This window comes from Rissa tridactyla, chromosome 1 (genome assembly GCF_028500815.1).
Source record: "Rissa tridactyla isolate bRisTri1 chromosome 1, bRisTri1.patW.cur.20221130, whole genome shotgun sequence".
Lineage (NCBI taxonomy): Eukaryota > Metazoa > Chordata > Aves > Charadriiformes > Laridae > Rissa > Rissa tridactyla.
In genome coordinates this window covers 167756307-167776843 of record NC_071466.1, presented here as the reverse complement: position 1 = coordinate 167776843, position 20537 = coordinate 167756307, and the positions used below count along the sequence as shown (strand labels likewise).

Here is a 20537-nt window from a genome sequence, read left to right as displayed (position 1 = left end):
CAGCGGGCCGGCCCGGCCCTTCTCCCACCCCTGGGGGCCGGAAGGAGGAAGTGCCGGCGGCGCGCTGCTTCCCCGGTGCTGGGGTAGCGGCTTCTCTTCAGGGCGAGGCGAGAACTTGTTGCCGGCGGCCCCGCGCTGCCCGGCGGGTGAGCGGCGGTGGCGGAGAGGGAAGGGGGCAAGGGACGGGACTGGGCGAGGCGAGGCGAGGAAGGTCCGTGCCCGGGCGGTTTCCCCGTGGCGCCCCCGAGGCTGGCTCCAGCCCGCGGCTCTGGGGCTGTCTGCTGAGGAGGCAGCTCGGCGGCCCCCGCTTCGGGGGGGAAATGGCGGAGGTGGCCGGGCAGAGCCCCCCGGCCCGGCGGTGGCGGGCGGCTGGTCTGAGCGCTCCGGTTTCTGTTTCGTTCTCCCCGCAGCTGGAAAGGGCCGCTGCGGTGAGGCGTGTCTGGGTGTGAGGTAACCCCTTTGTTTTGTGCGTTTGCGGGGTGCTTTCTTTATGTGTTTGCTTCATGTGTGGATTGGTTATTACTATTTTTTTTTTCTTTACCTGGACGTTTTGCGGCTAGGCAGCTTTCACGTCCCCTTTCCTAAGCCGTGCGGTGGAGTAAAGGTGGGGTGAAAGACTTTCCTAACCCACGTAATTTCCAGTGAAAATAGGAGATTCTGTCAGCACGGCGGAAGAGGCACTACCATCGCGGGTTCACCCAAAGGCAGCTGTTCTGCATCTACCGGGCTCCTGAAGGAGTGAAGGAAAAGGTGAGCATTTCTGCAGGCTGCTCTGTGGAGGAGCTTGCTATTGCCTATGGAGCCTTTGATCCTTGCACAGGAGTGTGATTGGAGAGATCGTTTTGATCATTAGGGACTCTCAGGGGCAGCTGATCAGTATTCGGAAACTTATACGTGGTAGGCAATAGTTTTCACCTTCTTTTGTCTTCAGGCAATATTTTTTTTTTTTTTTTTAATGACATAGAGGAAGAATGCAAACTTATGGTTGTGTGATGGTTGATGCTGACAAAGGAAGATGCAGATCAGTCGTTGGCAGTGTTGGGTGTTCCATCCTGCGTTGGGATCTGAGTGTACTTGTGTGGAGTCTTGGACTTAGAGACAATATCGAGTTTATCTCATGAGATTTGGTACACAGGAAGTTTATTTTTTATTGTAATTCTGCCCGGTGCTGTCAGCCATGAGACCAGTCCTCTTTCTCATCTGTTGTCCCAGTCACATGATTCAAGGACTTAAAAAAATTGAGGGATGTAGTGGGAGGGGAAAAGACCTTTTCATAGACACATTTGGTATGAGAAGCTTGCACAGACTGTGATTCTTTAGTTCCGCAAGTGTTTGTAAACATAAATTCATAGAAATGTGGAAAAGGACTCAGACTTTTTTTTCATGTAGTGACCACAAGAGTTTTACTGTGAGGCTAATTAGTTGTTAAAGATTTAAATTCTTTTTATACCTGCTTTATATGCCTCCAAGTGGAGCAATTGGAGAAATAACGTGATCAGATTAATTGTAATAATGCTCAGCTGGATGTCTTTATTAAACACAATAGTATATGGTATCTAAATAATATTCCAAGAATACTATTCATATTCACAGCAGCTTGTGAACTAATACAACTTAATAGTTCACAATGTGCCTTTTTTTACTCTGTTGAAAAGGAATGATATTAGATTTTCCCAGTGTTTTCTTGATGCTACTGTACTGTCCAGCCAAGCTGGATTTGTGGGTCATAAACAGTGTAATTAAACTCATAAAACAGTAGTATGAAAGTCTCCTTATCAAGACAGAAAGTAAAAAAAAAAAAAAAAAAAACAACCAAAAAAACCCAAACCACTAAATTTTTTAGCTTTCTGCAGTTTATAATATGAACTTGCCTGAAACTTCATTGTATTTTCCACTAATGCAGCTGCTCTGCTACTTTTTCTGACTTTAAAACCAAATTTTATAAACTATTTTAAAACTCAGTTCCTTGTACTTTTAAGTTATGTTTTGATTCTGCCTTGACTTTTTTTTAAACGCTGAAGAAATATGGATGCGAAGAGTAGAAATTATTTACTTATGAATCGCCAAGCATTGGAAAGAGACATCAAGACCTCTTATATTATGGATCGTATGATTTCTGATGAAGTACTGACATTACAGGAGGAGGAGAAAGTGAAACAACAGGTAGAATTGTCTCTCACTGTTTTTTATCTTCCTAGTCTGTTCACATGTTTTATCATTCTTTTTAAAAATAATACTTTCTGTCTATCTCATTGCTGGATTCAGCAAATTTGTAAGCATATGTCTAGCATGCAGTTGAGTCAAGTTGAAAGCTATTATACAGTTGAAGGTGATGAACAGTCTATAATTGACAGAGTGATAGATTAGATAATTTCTAAGGTCTCTTAGTTTTTCGTAACATTTCTTTCGATTTTTTTTTTTCTAGAATACACAGAAGGAGCGAGCAGCTATGCTAATAAACATTATTCTTGAAAAAGATAATAATTCATATAGATCCTTTTATAATGCACTACTTCATGAAGGGTACAGAGATCTTGCTGCGCTTCTTCAGGACGGCATCCCTGCCATCTCCTCTGGTAATGGAAAAAGTTCAATGGATGGAATGACTTCATATGGTCAGTATAACTACAGCGATCCCTATGCTTGAAAGTAAAGACAAGTTGTATTTTTTATTCCTTACTAATTGACTATCTATAATACCTGTTCCAGTGAAAAAGGAGTAGTTGGTGCATTTGCTTATTTTAGTAGTGTAGTCAGTATTTCTGTATTTCATAATTTAATACAGCAGGAGAGTTACAACAGTTACGACTTCCGTAGGTCATCCTGAAAATCTTCATATTTAGTAATGTTTATTTTAAAAGACAGGACACCTGAAGCTCTCACAGTTTTCTCTAAATTGTAACATTTTTGTTGTACATGAAAGAAAGACTCTTGACTTACATATATTACAAGACTCTTGTCTTGTATATATTAAAGAAGCTGACTCTAATGTAAAAAAAATTGTAGCCTCCAAAATTCTGACATCTCTCTTGAAGAGTAATCTGTAATCTCTCAGCCTACATTCCAATAGTAAAAGCCTTAACAGCATGCTTTCTTTTCTGCCGCATCCACGGGGTGGTAACTTCTGGTTGAGAAAGTGACTTGTCAGTTGAATATAGTAACGTTGAGCACCTATGTCTGTTTGCCACGGTTTCTACTGGAGTTGTTAATTATCTTTTTACTTCTAGGGATTGATGTAACTAGCTAGCATAAAATGTAGTTATTAACTGGGACACTATTGCAGCTGGGAGGCTAGTTACCTGCTAAGTAACTTATTTCTAAAAAACAATATTTTTTTCAGTGTTTGGTGTTGTGAGTTCAGTAGTTTTTAGAGCATTTGTATGGGACATGAGTTGGGGGAGAAAGCCCACTAGTTATTTGGGATGGGGTGGGGAGCTGTTTGGTTTGGTTTCAAGATGCATCACATCTTTAATTTAATTTTTATTTTCATATATCTTGTCTTTAACTTTAGTTAAGACAATTCTCTGTGAAGGAGGTGTACCACAGAGACCGGTTGTTTTTGTCACTCGGCCAAAACTAGTAGATGCTATTAAACAGAAACTGTGCTGCTTGGGAAATGATCCAGGCTGGGTCACAGTTTATGGAATGGCAGGCTGTGGGAAGACTGTTTTAACAGCAGAAGCTTTAAGGGATCATCAGCTCTTGGAAGGTAATTTTAGAAAAAAAAAAAATCTGTATTTTTATAAAATTAATACATGTATATGCACATCAGATATATATGGTGAAGTATCTTATGTCATCTGAAAGTAGTTTAAGATTTAGGTTTCTAAGTTCCTTAAGTGCTTCTGAAATATTTGCTTGCAACTTAACAGCTTTCATAACCGTTTAGTGCTCTAGAACCACTAAATATTTTACTAATTAATAAGAAAAGATTCTGAGTAGCTTTTCACCTTGGAATCTGCTTTGGTTTATGAGAGTAGATACATCCTTAATTAACTTGAAATTGTTATTTCTCTTTGTGCAAAATAATAATATTTAGTTTTTATTCTTTTTGGTCATTGCTTGTTAAGTCCTCAGACTCTTCCCCTTGTGAGTTAGAAGAAGAAAAAAATCTTCCTCTAACTTTTGCATATATTTTGATAATGGCGAGCATTTGTGGAGTGATTACACTAGTATCACTTTAACTTAAAGCAGATCATAAATGAAATCGTTTAATGATTTATTTTTTTTTCCCTGCATAGGACTCTTGGAGGAAAAAGTGGGACTCGGGCATTAGAAAACGTGATGTAGGGATAGATACAGGATCCTCTGCTGCAGCTGGCGCTTCTAGATGCTTTCACGTTCACTGTCTTGCAATAATTTTCACATCCCAGACCCTGAACTCCTGCAGTAGAACAGGGTGGAAAAAAGTAAATGCTAAGTTAGACTAGCAGGAAGATGGATGTAGAAGGGGTTGCCAAGGGACAGGCAGGACGACATGTAGAGAGGAGGGATGACAGCATCAGCGTCAGTGTGAATTCTGTGTGGGAACTTGCTCTACAGAGCCTGTTCCTTTAAAAATGAAAAGTAGTGGTCTTGTAGAACTATCCTTCTCTGTTAATGGTAGAGTTGCAAGTTTGGCTTGCAATAGACTTTAGAGTTCTATATTTTAATTGAAATTGAGTCATTGATTGCTATTGTAAGCTGCTCTTTAATATGTCTGATTTTAAATGTATAGCACAACTAACACTGCATTTCTTGTTAGATTACTTTCCAGGAGGAGTTCACTGGATCTCTGTTGGAAAACAGGACAAAGCAGGGCTCCTAATAAAACTTCAAAATCTCTGTAGTAGATTAGAACATGACTCTACTCTTTCACAAAGGCCACCACTTAACATTGAAGAAGCTAAAGATCGTCTTCGTTTGCTGATGCTACGCAAATATCCCAGGTGATGTCAGTAAAATGAAACACTAGTCTTTAACTGATAAAACTTTACAGAGTAACTTTGGTCGAATCATCTAGGTGTCTGTGTTGTGGTTACATGTCTCTGTGGTGTGGTTTGTTGTTTGGTTTGTTTTTTTTTTTTTTAAAAACCCAACTTCCTAACTCTTCCACTTTTTGCTTTCCCTTTTTCTGTTTTACTGTAGCTAATTAGGAAGTGTTATTCAAGGTGAAGCTGACAATACTTCTAGAATTTTAATTCTTGTGGGGGGGTTCCCGTTAAAATTTTCTGAATTACTGACTTGCATATGATAAAAGAATAAGTAAGTTCAGATAAGTGTACAAAAGCTGAAGGGTAAATAAATGCTAGAGGCAGATGCATTATATATATAGTATAACTGTCCCTGTTTAGATGTGTGAGTCTTTTAATGGGGTAACTGAAGGGTTACATTGTAGGCTTGTCCTGGATATGAATATGTTTAGTAGGCTAATAAGGCTTCTGCTAACAAAATATGTTAACCAGCTGTGCAGGAGTCACAGTTGCTTGAAAAATTATTAGTAGTTGAATAATGAAGGTTGAAAACGAACAGTTGGAAGTAAGAATTGCTCTAACTTTCAGTGTTCTCATTGTGTACATAGAATGCTTCACTGATGTGTGAGGATCATACAGCAGTAAAAAGGGTGTGTATCACTGCTGAAAATTTTTCCTTTCCAGAACAGCTGATGTCTACAGTTATCACAGCGAAAGCAGGTTTTCATGATATGATCAATTATTGCCAAGAAACCAGTTGTTTTCAAACTTCAGGAAAAGTGACTCGATTTAATCAAGCAGCGTCTCAGCCACTGCACAGCTTTTTTCATCTTTGAGCAATAGTTTTTGTTTGTTGAGGATTTCATTACCCTCTGGGAAAATTTGTGCTAAACTAAACTAGCCTGCACCTGAGTGAGATATCTCAGTAATAATACTCCAATCTTGTGATCTTTATAGATGACATAGAGTAGAAGAATACTGGCATTTTTGTACAGGGAAAAAAGTAATCTTGTGAAGAAAGGATTTGAAAAACACTGCCAGGTCTTCCACAAGAAATCTTTCATTTTTTGTGGAAGTCTTGTATGAAAAGTGCAAACAGGACACTTTCAACAAGTGGTTATCTTCATTGACACAATTCTTGTTAGCTTTTGACACAATTCCAGTTAGTTTTTGTTCATTAACAAAACCAAGCTCTTTGATACAGAAGAATTTGGAAGTTTAATTCATGCACAACATTACAGTCCCTTCCAAGTAGAAGGGAGAACTGTGTGCTATTTTCTTGTAAGATGTATCCCTATGGCATCATGAAATGTTCCAGAAGTTGGCAACTACTGTATAGCCAAGTAACATGACAGCCTAACATGGTTGATAGTGTTTGTAGTGCACAAAGTGACTCATTTGAGAGGTACTTAACTGTGTTTTGTCAAAAAGCTCCTGTATATGAGGAAACTAAGTGGAAAGGAGAAAATGCCAGCTTTGGAAACAGTTAGGCACTTGTTTTTATTTGAGGATGTTTCAGTGCCAGCTGTGACAGTGTCGTCTTTATAGACTGCCAGATAGCATGTAGGGTGCAGTTCACCTGGCAATGTTTGTTAATCTGTTTCAAGATAAAGTAATGAATATTAAATAGGATTATTGCAGAGAATGACTGCACCTCAAGGAGAAGGTACAAGAATTGATTATAAAACTTTTCTAGTCTGACTCCTTTTCACCATTACGAAACTATGTTATGGTGATCACACTGTTCATCTTAGTCCTGTTTATCCTTTCCCTTCTCTCCTCTATCCTAACCACTTTGATCATATTGCTGAAATTGATTCTAAAGGTAGGAACTTCGTATCTTTGAAAATTCTGTAAGTTTATGAAAAGTTGACAGTCGGATAAAGAAGAGAAATACAAGTAGGTGCTTTCAGTGGTGAAAAGGTGTATACAGAATGAATTGAAGGGAAGCACACTTTGTTGCGTTGCTAACCGGCCGTGAGCTGGGAACAGGTCCGTGCTCCATCCTTCCCAGTTAGGTATATGTGAGAATGTGGTAAGAACAAACTGAACGTGTTGCTGATGATGGGTTATCTGGGAAATCATAGTGGGGATGAGAGGAGGCAGAGGGGAACGAACTGGAGAGAGGTTCACAGGGTGCAAGTGTACTGGAAACTAAGCTTCACTAGTTCTGTGGCTTGTGGAGCTTGTTCTGCACTAGAATTCTCTTTGGTGCCCAAAAGTCACTTCAGCTATTTCTGGCTTCAGATTGTGAATCCAGTGCATTTCTTGGGATTAAAGTATTAGTCAAATGAAAACTTTCTGAGCAAAATATCACTGTGTTTTATTGTATTATGGTTGAAGAAACTGAAGCTATGATATTCTTTAAGAAATTTCAGAATTGTGATTGTTATCACAGGGTTTAGTAGTATTTTTTTTTTGTTTTTTGGTTTCTTTTGGGTTTTCTTTACAGTCTTAATTAGGATTTAAGATTTGTTGGTGCGGTTGGGGAAGAAAATCACTAGTACCAAAAGACTGGGAGAACTTTGAAGCTCTCAGATTAATTAAAAATATAAAATCAGGCTGTAATTCATGCTGCCCAGCATATTTTCAAGTGTGGAAGTACCACAAAATTAGTCATTTATGGCTATGATAGTATTCTTGTAAACCATCTGATTTATCAAAAGGGTGTTAATAGAGCAATTTTATAAAAATGGGACATGGGTATCTGAGACTTACATGCAACTTTGAAAATGTGGTGTAATGTGTATGCACTTGTTAAGAAGGATAACATCCTTATAAGCATTGATGGCACAAGTGTCATTTAGCTGAAGAAAAATGCAGAAGTCTTGGCATGCTTCAGTGGGAATTGGACAATTTAACCAATGACTAGTGTCGTTGAAAACTCCATCCCTTTAAAAAAAAAAAAGACAGTAAATATAAACAATTTGCAGTATTTGGTTTCAGTAACTTACTTTCCTTCGCAAACGACACAGAATGCAAATAACTGGTACTTCTTTTCATAAATCTACTTGCCAGCCAGTCTTTTTGACTTCTTACTCCCTTGGAATCAACCTTTTAAAAACAGTTTTCAGTAACTTCTTTGTCAGACATGGGCAGGTGTAGGGAGGTCTACTTTACATTATTCTGATGAGATTCCATGTAGTAACCTACGAACATAACTAGCCATAGGATTTGAATATGTAATCACTATAAAATATTATGTAAAAAAAAATTTCATTATCCAAGACAATTCCTTCACAAGAGGAATCGTATCTGAAGATACAAGAACAAAACTGAGAACTCTTGAGTCAAAAGGAAACTGAATTGGTTTCTCCCACAAAGCTTATCAGTAACCTGTGTCAAGCAGAGTTTTTATCTAGTCCTATACAACGTTTTTCTTCACTTACAGTATCTGATGACATGAAAACAGAGTAAACATTTCTGTTTTACCTGGCATTTACTAGTGGAAACATTTCTGAAAATGTTATTGTTTATGCTTCAATTGTAGCTATAAAGCAATAAATGGTAAAAACATTTTTTTGAGATACTTGCATTCAGCTTTCTTGCACTGTGTTTAATGCTCTCTTAAGGTATGTTACATATTAATACAAAAATTATGTAGTGATACATTGTGAATTCTGAAAATGTTTCATTATTAAAATAAAATGCGGTACTTCAGGACTAATAGTTGATCTGTAATATTTCTTCTTGCACTAGATCTCTTTTGATCCTGGACGACATTTGGGATTCCTGGGTATTAAAAGCATTTGATAATCAATGTCAGGTTCTTATCACCAGCAGGGACAGGAGCGTAACCGATGCTGTGGCTGGTAAGGAACAGTTTCCTCTCCTGAACCACAGATTATGTGTGTATATGTATGCAGTTCGTTCGCGTGAACTTTTAAAAGAATCTGATAGCATCTATGACTATCAGCTTCTGTACAAGAGACGAAGTTTTAGCTCTTTATGCTCTTCATGAAATAAATGTTATGTGTTATCCTGAAAGTTATATGTCTACTTTGAAGAGTGCAATGATTCTCAACAAAATAAATTAACCTGTGTGACACTGCTGCTGTTAGAGTGATTATCTCTACGCTATTAAGCATTCATCAGTATGAAGTGCCCATAATACATTTTTAATTATTAGATCATAATCTAATTTTTTGTCTCTTTAATGTAAACTTGATTCTGATAAGTAGAATTTGCACTCTTCTTAGTATTAAGAATTTAAAATACTATGCATAAAATTATGAGACAGATCCTTTGCTCCAGGTTTTGCGTGGAAAATACTCTCAATTTACATAAGATTTTTTACATTCTTTTAATTTTTTTCCATGTTTTTATGTCTAGGCAATAAATATGAGGTTCATGTGGAAAGTGGACTAGCACATGAGAAAGGACTGGAGATTTTATCCCTATTTGTGAACATGAAAATATCAGAACTGCCAGAACAAGCTAACTGTCTTGTAAGGGAATGCAAAGGTATACTTGCCGCTCTTTAACATACCATTTACCACTCACTGTATTTTTTTTTCTTCTAGGTTTTTGACTTGCAGATAGAGGAATGAACGTTCTTTAATACTGTATACCTTAAGTAAAACACAAGTGTTTGTTAAATGCTTTTTGTTTTTTTTCAAACTAAATAGAAGTCTCATGTTAATTTTCAAGTAGTTTTTTTCAGCGTATCTTCCTCCTGCCCCCTATTACACTTAAATTTGGTGAGTTTGCAGGTGTCTACGTGAATGAGATGTTTTGTTTGTCTGTTCTCCGCACCTCAAGGATTTAATCAATGTAGTGAGAAATTTACCTGATGTATTCAACCACTTGGCTAAACTATTGGATTGTGTTCCTTGAAAACCTCTAAGATTAATTTAATCTTTTCCTTCAGGTTCTCCTCTTGTGATATCCTTGATAGGTGCATTGTTACGAGACTTCCCTAGTCGTTGGGAATACTATCTCAAACAGCTGCAGAATAAGCAATTTAAAAGAATAAGAAAATCTTCTTCTTACGATTATGAAGCCCTTGATGAAGCAATGTCCATAAGCGTTGAGCAACTGAATGACAATTATAAAGACTACTATAAAGACCTCTCTATCCTCCCAAAAGATGTTAAAGTACCTACTAAGGTAATAACAGCAATGCATAAATATAATAATTTTTAGTGAGATACAAACAATAACTTTAAAGAATTAATAAAATTTATAATTGTTGTATATAACTTGTGCATGTAACTTAATAGTAATTGCTAGATTGGGTAGGTCTGGTGCATTATTGTATCATGAATTTTATTGTCAGTAGTGAAACTAAAAAGTTCAGTGAAACTGAATAAATGTATTCATAATGTTAGTTTAATATGCATTCTGTATATAGCTCTTTAATTAGATTGTAATTGAGCTCTCTGACGGCTTAAAAACTGTTATGTGAAATTTGTCTCCTTTAAGAAAAAGATATCATCACCATAAATTAGCACAAATAGACAAAAGATGGGATAACGTGTATTATCTGTCCTGATATGGAAGAATTGGTAACTTACTGAATTTATTACCATTTGTAATATGTCTATATTTGTTACCATGTGTTTTGTTGTCACTTAATTGGTAGCCTCTTATGATATTCATAGATTAGTTCTGATTCTTTTCTGTCTTAATGTGCTTTTCTAGGTTCTCTGTATTCTTTGGGATATGGAAACTGAAGAAGTTGAAGATATACTACAGGAATTTGTTAACAAATCGCTGCTGTTCTGTGATCGTAATGGGAAGTCATTCCATTATTATTTACATGATCTTCAACTTGACTTTCTTACAGAGAAGAATCGCAACCAGCTTCAGGTAGGGTATTGACTAATTTTCTCGCTTTTAACTTTGCTCTCCAAAGCTGGGCATTCTTCAGAAAATGTTCCTTTGTTAAATGGTATCCAGAGTAGCTTCATAGAATAGGTCCACAATGCAGTTAAACTTAAATGTTGACTAATTAAAAACATTTATTTTCAACTTGAAACTGTGCAGTGATTTCACGATGACTCCATTTGGAGCTAAGAAACTAAACTGAGAGAAGATTCTATATCCATTATTTCTCTGTCAAAGACATTTCCAGCAGGAGATGGAATGTTCTACTGATGTTTCCAAAGGCATCAAGACCCTACCAGAATAGGAAGTTTCTTTTTTAATTCAGAGAAGTGCTTTTTACACCTTTTCTTCAATTTAAAGCCAGTCTTGCAGGGAGAGGACCTATATGTTGGGCCAAATAAATTTATCAGTTCCGAAGGACAAGGCAGAAAGAGTAGATATGAATAAAAGGCAAGTTTTTAGACATATGTAAAGGTCTTTTTTTTGTTGGCTACCCACACCTAATGTGCAAACTGATTTGATAGCTCTTCTCAACCTAAGAACGAAGGTTAACAGCTTGCTTTTCTGTCTTTTAATATCCAGAGAATGTTTCTGGAGAAGTCTTAAGCAATAAATTAGGTTAAATGTGCAGTTCTAGAACGTAAGCTTTTCTTGGTTCATTTGTTGACGTATTATGATTGAGAAATAATAATAATATTATTCCTCAATACTATATACAATACAATATTAATAATAATTCCTCAATACCGAAACCAATCCATACCTTGGTATAGTATTAACTGAAAGCGTGTTTTGATTCACATTGCAGGAGCTACATAAAAACATAGTAAATCAGTACAAGAAATATTACAAACTTAATACACCTGTTCCATCTCAAGAGGATTGCATGTACTGGTATAACTTTCTAGCCTATCACATGGCTGGTGCCAACATGCAGAAGGTGAGTTCTGACCAGTGTTCTCTGTTTCTTTTCTTGACCCACCCTTACGGCTATCTTTCCCCCCAGGCTTTTTCCCACTCAAACCTCTCTTCTCCCAGGCTTTTGTGCAGATAGGTAAACACTCAACATAGAGTCCTTTAGGAACTCCACTGCTAATCACTGTCTGTTATGAAAACTGCTTAATTTCTATCCTTTGTGTCTTGTCTTTTCAACCAATTCTTGAGAAGATTTCTTATTTTGTATCGTAATAGCTTGTGTTTTTATTTTTCTTTTGAAGAACCTTTGATAAGAAATCTTCTCTAAACCTTTTTGAAAAACCAGGCTCGCTTTATTGTATAATACAAGTAAATTGATTTCTTCAGAAAATTTGATTAGATTAGTTACTTTTTTCTACAGAATTCTTGTTAGTTTTTTCCTCTTATGACATACTGATTTGTGTGTAAAAGTCCATTCTCTGTGTTACCAGATTTCAACAGCTATAAAAAAAATCTATGAAGAGTTAGATGGGCAAATTTCATGTTCCCAGGATTGCCTTAGCACCTTAAAACGATTGCAGTTTTTTTTGCCACCTACTGTTCTTTAGGTACTGAGCTAGTATAAGATGCAAATCATGCAGCAAGATTAATACTTTAGTAGTTTCAGTTGAACGTCTTCAGAGTTCTTGCCTTGAATAGCATTGGGTCCTGGTTGTTAATTGCTTTGTTTCACATGTACTCAAACATTTAGAATTGAACCTCATTTTGAGATGGGCCAACTGTGAGATGAGCAGGTAGACGATGTGCTGGGTGAAGAACTGGCTAAACGGCAGAGCTCAAAGGGTTGTAGCGAATGGGGCTACAACTGACTGTCGACCAGTCACCAGCAGTATTCCGCAGGGTTCAATTCTAGGGCTAGTTCTGTTCAATATCAATGATATGGATTCATATTTCTATTTATCAACGATATGGATGCAGGATTTCAATGCACCATTAGCAAGTTTGCTGATGATACCAAACTGGGAGGTGCTGTTGACTCTCTTGTGGGAGAAGAGGCCTTGTAGAGGGTTCTAAATAAATTTGAGCATTGGGCGATGATTAATGGAATGAAATTTAACAAGTCCAAATGCTGGATCCTGCACCTAGGACAGAGTAGCGCTGAGCACAAATATAAATTGGGAGAGGAGTGGCTGGAGAGCAGCCCTGCAGAAAGGGATCTGGGGATGCTGGTTGACAGCAGGCTCAATTTGAGTCAGCAGTGTGCCCTGGCAGCCCAGAGGGCAAACAGCATCCTGGGGTGCATCAAACACGGCGTAACCAGCTGGTCAAAAGAGGTGATTATCCTGCTGTGTTCAGCGTTGGTGTGGCCTCACCTTGAGTACTATGTGCAGTTCTGAGCCCCACAATTTTGGAATGATGTGAATGTCCTTGAATGTGTCCAGAGGAGGGCAACTAAGCTGGTGAAAGGGCTGGAGGGTATGTCCTATGAGGAGCGGTTAAGGACTTTGGACTTGTCTAGGTTGGAGAAAAGGAGGCTGAGGGACGACCTCATTGCTCTCTACAGCTTCCTCGGGAGGGCAAGTGGAGAGGGAGGTGCTGAAGTCTTCTCCCTGAGATCCAGTGATAGGAGTGGTGGGAATTGTGCAGAGCTGCACCAGGGGAGGTTTAGACCGGGCATTAGGAAGCATTTCTGTAATTACCGAGAGGGTGGTCAAACACTGGAACAGGCTTGTTGATGTCCCATCCCTGTCAGTGTTTGAGAGGCACTTGAACAATGCCCTTAATAACATGTTTTAGCTTTTGGTGAGCCCTGAAGTGGTCAGGCAGTTGGACAAGATGATTGTTGTAGGTCCCTTCCAACTGAAATATTCTATTCTAATAATTCTTTTTTCTGTTTCTGATTGCCTTTTAAGTAGCTTTCTCATTTTTAAGTTAAATGCAACTGCAGTATTTTTTGCTTTTATTCAAATTCAGCATCTGTTAAGAAGAGCAACAGATCAGTGTTAGCAGAGTGATCTTTGCTAAACTGGACTAGAAGAAGCTTTATCAGAGTTGTATCTTAAACCAGGTTTTGCGTGCTACAAAAGTCAAGATTTGCTTTGTGCTCCCATCCGTTCTCTGACTAGCTGTATCAAAGAGCAGTCCTTTGCATTAAAATAACAAGTTTAACCTTCTATACCCAGAATATTCATACCTGATCGAGTAGGATGCAGGAAACAGAAATTGCCTAAGTTTTTAGCTGGAGACAATTGTACCAAAGCATATTCAATACCTAATGTATTTCCTGTGCATTTCTTTTTCCCCTTGAGTAGATTCTGTTGTGGAACTCGCACTCTGAACTTAAATTTGTATTTCTTTTAGGAACTCTGTGATCTTATGTTTTCTCTGGATTGGATTAAAGCTAAAACAGAATTGGTAGGGCCTGCTCATCTGATTCATGAATATGTAGAATATAGTTCAATCCTGGATCAAAAGGTATGATACTAAAATGGAAATGACCAGTCCGTTCCAAATATATTTTTCCATGTTTAATTGCATTTTGTTGGATGTAGGGAGATATATAGAAAGCTTAAAAAACTGAAACATAAAAACAGTAGTAAGTTAAACTTTAACTTGGAGAAGAGGAAAATCAAGAAAACTTAGTTTTCAGTTTTAGTTTTAGTTGTAACTTCAGTGTGTGCCCAAGTAACTGACCATGGAACTCAATAGCTAAGGTTAACAACAATAACTGATGGTGGGTACCTATGGTACTCTGCTTTTTAAGAGGTGCAGAATTTTGTTGAGCGCTTGGACAAGTCTTTCTGATATTTCACATTGACTGCTTATTGAGTAAATCACTATTGCCAGTATCCTTTATTTGAAAAATAAGGATAATAAGCTTTCCTGAATAGGATAATGAATATTTCAGTCTATCATATGCACTTACTAATAGAACATAATAGAAAAATAGAACTAAGTGTTTCTGTCAGAATATTAGCTGTATAGAAAATTTAAAAAGCAAAGGGCATTTAGGAAATTAATCTACATTCTATGTTATCAAGTATTATCTGCTCCGTATATAGGATAGCACAGTACGTGAGAACTTCCAGGAATTTCTGTCTTTAAATGGGCACCTTCTTGGACGGCAACCGTTTCCTGACATAGTACAGCTGGGTCTTTGCCAACCAGAGACATCAGAGGTGTATCAACAAGCCAAGCTGCATGCTCAAAGAGAAAGAGGAGCATTTTATTTGGAATGGATGTAAGTAGCTGCAGTCCATCTGCTGATAGGCTGATCCCTTGATCCAAGAAAATAATTTAATGTACAACTAAATACAATGTATGGCTAATACAAGAACCTTTTTAAGAACTGCTGGGTTTTTTTTTGGGGAAAGAAAGTGAAATAACTTTCAGGAACTTGTGAGAGGAGGGGAACTCTAGATATGTAAGGCCACAAATTAGTAATAATTACATAGAAATAAATAGAGGAATATATTTACTTCTGTACTCAATGATTGTTCCGTTTAAATAACTATACAAAGATGAAAATAAGGTACTTTGAAACATCTCTAAATGCTTTTTTTAAAAAAAAAAACTTGAAGTTGTAGTGCAAGTATTGAGTATGGCACAATATGTGCTTAGGTTTTCTCGTAAAATATACACTTTAAAAGTGAGAGCATTTGTGTTAACTTGCAAAGTTTCTGAAAGTAGGAAGATGGGAAATACTAAAAGGCTATGTAATCTTTATCCAATCCTGATATTTCTCCTATTTAAATAATTTTTTTCTGTTTTCGTATTTTTGGAAGTTGTTTAAGGAAAAAGTATACATACCTAAACATTTTTCCACCATAGTCCAGTAGTCATCTGACCATGTAACTGTCTCTGTTAGATTCTCCTGTTTGATGTTTCTGTTCTGATAACTGCAGTACTTGGTAGTTAAAAAACAGAATTACTCTGTCAGGTAATTATGGTAATAACCAGGCAGATTAATCCAGGCATACTTGAATTCAGGCCTTCTCTTTGAGTATTTGGTTATTTCATTTTGTGTTGCTAACAGAATTCTAACTAAAACACTTTAAAGTTGCACGATTCAGCCTCCAGGTAGTTCAAGGCTTTCACCTTGGATATGGGAGAGTTATGCTGAAGAACAGCACTGAAATCAATGGAACAGAGACTGATGTTTTTGTTTCCCATCCTAGGGCAAGGTCCTAAAAATGATTTGTAGGATGTGTAGGTAAATACACTGCTCTCTTGACCAGCAACTTTAGCTTTATTAAAATATGCAAAAAAAAATTAAAATGCTGGCTTAGATGAGTCACTATTTTGCAGTGAAAAATTGCATTCATTCTAAAGTACACCTACTTTATTTGATATGATTTACCCATTATTTAAATGCTAAGCCTGAAGACGGGAACTGGTAATGATAAAAGCTTGAAGTACATTGATTCATTTAAACTCTTGAAAAAAAATTAATCTTGTAACAATCTATTCATCACCAAAAATCATCTTATTACAGTGACAGCTTCCTGTATTAAGATCTCGCTAAACAGGATGATCCTGATTACTACTAAAGCTAAGTTTTTGTTAAAGTTAGGGAAGAATCATCTAAGGTGTGTTAGATTCTGTACTTGATCTCTGATTGAAATGCAGCAATAATCATAGATTTTATTTAAATATCTAGTGATAAGAATTGAGTCATTTCTATTAAAACCAAGTAAGTTTACTAATTTTTAAGTTTACTTAAAAATTTGTTTACTAAGCCAATTCATGAATGTTTTTGAATAAGCTTGAAAAGGAACCTGCAGGAGAACAAGAATTCTCAGGAAGAAATTTGTATTTGGAAATAGCATGTATCAGATCGTAAAAATGTCATTAGGAAGGCTGTATCTTGCAGTGCAACAGCTTTGCCCATAAAGTAGCATGTTAATTTCTCATGCACATATTATCTTTCTTGATCTCTAAGCTGTAACTATTGCACGGCAATAAAAACTCTGAGTGAATGCTGGAATTTGTGTTTCCCTTATTACTTCAACGTAAGGGCTAAGAGGTAAGGTAAGGTTGGTTGGTTGTTCTGTTATAAAGCTTGCCACTCAAGATGCGTGGAAAAACTGTCATCTTTTTATAGAGGATTTTGAATAATAAAAATGCATTAGGAAATCTTACTCATCTAAAATCAACTGTCTTACCCCGTAGAAATAAAAAATCCTTGAAAAACCTCTACCGTCTGGTTGTTCGTCCGCATAGAGATGCAGTTTACCATGCCTGCTTTTCTAAGGATAGACAAAGAATAGCATCATGTGGAGCTGATAAAACACTTCAGGTAAGATACCTATGCATGAGTGAAAAGAGGTGCTGTGTACCATTCTGATTAACATTTGTTAACAGTCCTGTTTTTCTTTTGCTCTTATATGGAGATATTAGGGATCTAGAATATATTGGAGACAAATGATTAAAAAGGATGTATTATTACGTAAATGTCTTGCATGTGTAGAATAGTAAGCATTATCTTATAGTTCAAAAGTTTAACTGTGTGATTTTAGAGTTTATACCCTCACTGGTATAATTCGTGAATATGAGATGCCTTTTAATGATAAGGAAAAGCTCACAGCCCAAGTAATACACCCGGCATATTTAATATTTTCTCGCAAAAGTGTTATTTCCGGTCACAGTAGACCCTCTACATAACTGAGAAACAGTAAGACGTTTTAGTTACAGCTTTACTATTTCTATGGAATGCTAATGGACATTATGCTACTTTGGTGCTTAATTAGTAAATTGTCTTATGCAAAAGAAATAAACTGGGGAGAAAAATGAACCCCTGAAGTTGAGGGCAGTATTAGATTGGAAACGGGCCCAAAATGCTTAGGAAGAGGATTAGGGGAGACAGAGAGGAAAGTGACTAATATAAATTTGCCAGCAGTCTGCCCGGAGGGGAGCCAGCCAGCTCTCAAGAAAACTAGCAATCAGCCAGACAGTAACCTGGTAAACTATCCATATTCCAGACAGCCAAAGGTAAGGGAAAAGAACAACGTTTCTGCAAGCCTTTGGTATTTTTTTGGATGCTTGATAAGTTGAGTACTAAAGTAATAATATTAGTGGTGCTTAGTTGCTGCTCATTTGGCTACTTAATGTGTTGTTATTGTGTTTTTATTTAATTATTTTGTTTGCTGGCTTCTACAATATTGTGGTCATGGCATCCACTTAAGGAGATTACTGGTGGATGTACTCATTTTATGCTGTGCTGAAGTTACTGTGCTGGGCTTCTGTACTAAATGGCCTCATTATTGAGACTGCAGATTGCTTTTTCTCTTAATTTTCTACCCCAAAAAGTGAAATCTGTGGATTGCGATTGCATTTGAACTAAACTTTTGTTGAAGAAGTAATAGGAAAATTAGCAGTAATCCTTTTTTCATTGTTTAACTCTGAATTTATTCATGTTTTTCCTAATAGTGGCCTGTGCTTTTCAGTTTTCAAGGCTACTTCTACTGTTTCTGTAAAATAAAAAAAATATTATTAGATTAAGAACAGATACTCTGCAGAATTTACTGTAAATGTAAATTTCCTGTTACTTCACTATTTATATTCTTATTTGAACAAACACCAACCATTTCATTGTCACTGATATTCCCATTCTATGAAAAAGTAAAGGAAAAAGCGGGGACTTCACAATTCTAGTATCCTGAATGCCCTTTTTTGCCTGTGACTAGCTCAAGACTGAGACTGAGACCGTGTCATTCTGTACGACTTTTCACTACTTCTTTTTCCTTGTTTGTTCCCCAAATCATCAATTGCTGCTGAAATTCTTACCTTTCACAGAAGGATTTCATATATATGTAAACCTGTGATTTGTAGTTTTAAGAATGGGTTATATTTTATTGATAGTTACAGTGTTTTGCAGTTCCTATTAAAAAATACTGAGAAAGGACATGGATTTAGGCTTAGAGAGTGACAGTAGAAAAAGGCATTAATGAAACACACATTGTTTACAGAAATGTTTTCACTATTTCTCTCCCTAACAATTTCTATCATCCTTACAAAATTGAAGCTCAAATTGAATATTGTAATAATTATTACGTTAATTTCCCTGAAATCGCAAAACTGGTTTACTTTTGAAAGCATTTATAAAGAGCTTATGTAAAGAGAGCTCTTGGAGAGAAAACAAACTTATACTTGTGGTTTAAAATTGTAGGTGAGTTAAAAGATTTTATTGTTTATTGTTTTAGGTGTTTAAAACAGAAAGTGGAGAGAGGCTCCTAGAGATAAATGCCCACGATGATGAAATACTTTGTTGCGCTTTCTCTGCAGATGGTGAATTTGTAGCAACTTGTTCAGCTGATAAAAAAGTGAAGGTAAGGAAATGGAGAGCAGACAATTTTTTTCCTAATTAATAATTCAAATTTCAGTTTTCACCAACTCAGGCAGACCAGATTCTTAAAACTAAAGCTTTTTTTAAACTGTCTTAAATCTTGTGCGGATAATTCACTACTTAACAAACCGACAAACAGAAAAGCCCTACTTGTTATATAACGTAAAAGATGCTTAACGTTAACATCATACTTAGAAAATGACCACTTATTTTACTTGTATTATCAGATGATTCTTTTTAAGTAGAACATAATGTGTGAGTCCAACCCTATCCATAATATGAGACTAATATATCCATAATTCTTTTTTCATGGTGTCTTTTTTCCTCTTAACACGTGAATAATTTGGAATTTTAAATTCCTCAGTACTGTAGCAAAACCTTGGTGAAATTCCAGTATTTATCAGATCGTAATCTGAATTATGACCTGCCCCTTATAACTTCTTAGTTCTAATTGTAAATATATATGCTTTCCCTTTATCTTAAAAATATTTTTGAGGTGTTATAAAGAATGTTTTAGGACTTCATCTGTATTTCAGTGTAATTTACAGATTTTTTTAAAATGAAGTATATTTTAAATGTATTTAAAAGTCTTTTTCATCCTTTAATTCTGTCTAGATCTGGAATTCAAGAACGGGCCAGTGTAAGTGTGTATATGAAGAACACTCGGAGCAGGTCAATTGCTGCCAGTTCAATAACGGAAGTGGTCAGTACCTTTTAGCCACCTGCTCGAATGACACTTACATAAAAGTAAGTGGAAAAGGTTGAGATTATTCTCATGTTGCTTATCATAACAGGATAATTATTGATGTATAAATATATTTAAACACTATAAACTACACTTTTTTTAAAATGAGCCTGGTAGAAGAGAAATGGCAACAGAATAAGAGTACTGACTACCGGTCTGTAATTGGATTTCAACAGAGCAGAACAGAAGGAGTGTTCATGCTCAGTAAAGGAGAATGAGCAACTCCTCTATTGGTAGGGCATGGAGGTGAGGGCTTTGGCAAGACTTTTAGAAGGTGGGATGGGAATGGAAGAGTATGTGAGTGAAATACCTGATTAAAAACAGCATAAGAAAAATGAAGGCAGAAATTTAGGATTGAAAACATTTGTAATGTAAAAAAACTGGATGCTGAAGGATTGAGGAAAAAAAATGATGGAAGTGTAGTAGGTACTTTTTTTTGATTAAATTGTTTGGGCATAGTAAAGAAATGAAGATGGAAGCCAACAAAATAACAGTAAACAAAGCAAGAGGTTTGTCAGGTTAACTAGCTGGTACTGTTCAGACTGAGAGACAGTATGTATACACAGAAAGAACAGAAATGGAGCAACTGAAGTCTGCATCTGAGGGAAAGAGGAAAACAGAAGAATCAAGTAAGACCTAGACTGTGGCAAATAAGAGTGCAATACCATAGAATCATAGAATGGTTTGGGTTGGAAGGGACCTTAAAGACCATCTAGTTCCAACCCCGCTGCCATGGGGAGGGACACCTCCC

The 20537-nt window shown here is 36.6% G+C and overlaps 1 protein-coding gene across 9 annotated transcripts in view; it reads left to right on the top strand.

The window, feature by feature from the left end:
- The first annotated feature begins 23 nt into the window (after window positions 1-23).
- Window positions 24-20537, top strand: part of APAF1 (apoptotic peptidase activating factor 1) — a 37916-nt gene continuing 17402 nt past the window's right edge. Inside the window, exons 1-16 of one of the 9 annotated variants that reach the window (XM_054188799.1) lie at window positions 24-156; window positions 561-750; window positions 2022-2163; window positions 2426-2615; window positions 3512-3709; window positions 4745-4928; window positions 8652-8764; window positions 9285-9416; window positions 9823-10061; window positions 10596-10763; window positions 11590-11721; window positions 14058-14171; window positions 14759-14937; window positions 16869-16995; window positions 18899-19024; window positions 19657-19788. In XM_054188799.1, the coding sequence (XP_054044774.1) occupies window positions 2026-2163; window positions 2426-2615; window positions 3512-3709; window positions 4745-4928; window positions 8652-8764; window positions 9285-9416; window positions 9823-10061; window positions 10596-10763; window positions 11590-11721; window positions 14058-14171; window positions 14759-14937; window positions 16869-16995; window positions 18899-19024; window positions 19657-19788 (2172 nt within the window). In that variant the 5' untranslated portion in view covers window positions 24-156; window positions 561-750; window positions 2022-2025. Of the gene's footprint in view, window positions 157-488; window positions 751-2021; window positions 2164-2425; window positions 2616-3511; window positions 3710-4744; window positions 4929-8651; window positions 8765-9284; window positions 9417-9822; window positions 10062-10595; window positions 10764-11589; window positions 11722-14057; window positions 14172-14758; window positions 14938-16868; window positions 16996-17592; window positions 17688-18898; window positions 19025-19656; window positions 19789-20537 lie in introns of those variants that run through there. The other 8 variants (XM_054188800.1, XM_054188801.1, XM_054188798.1 and 5 more) reach the window with 8 other exon arrangements.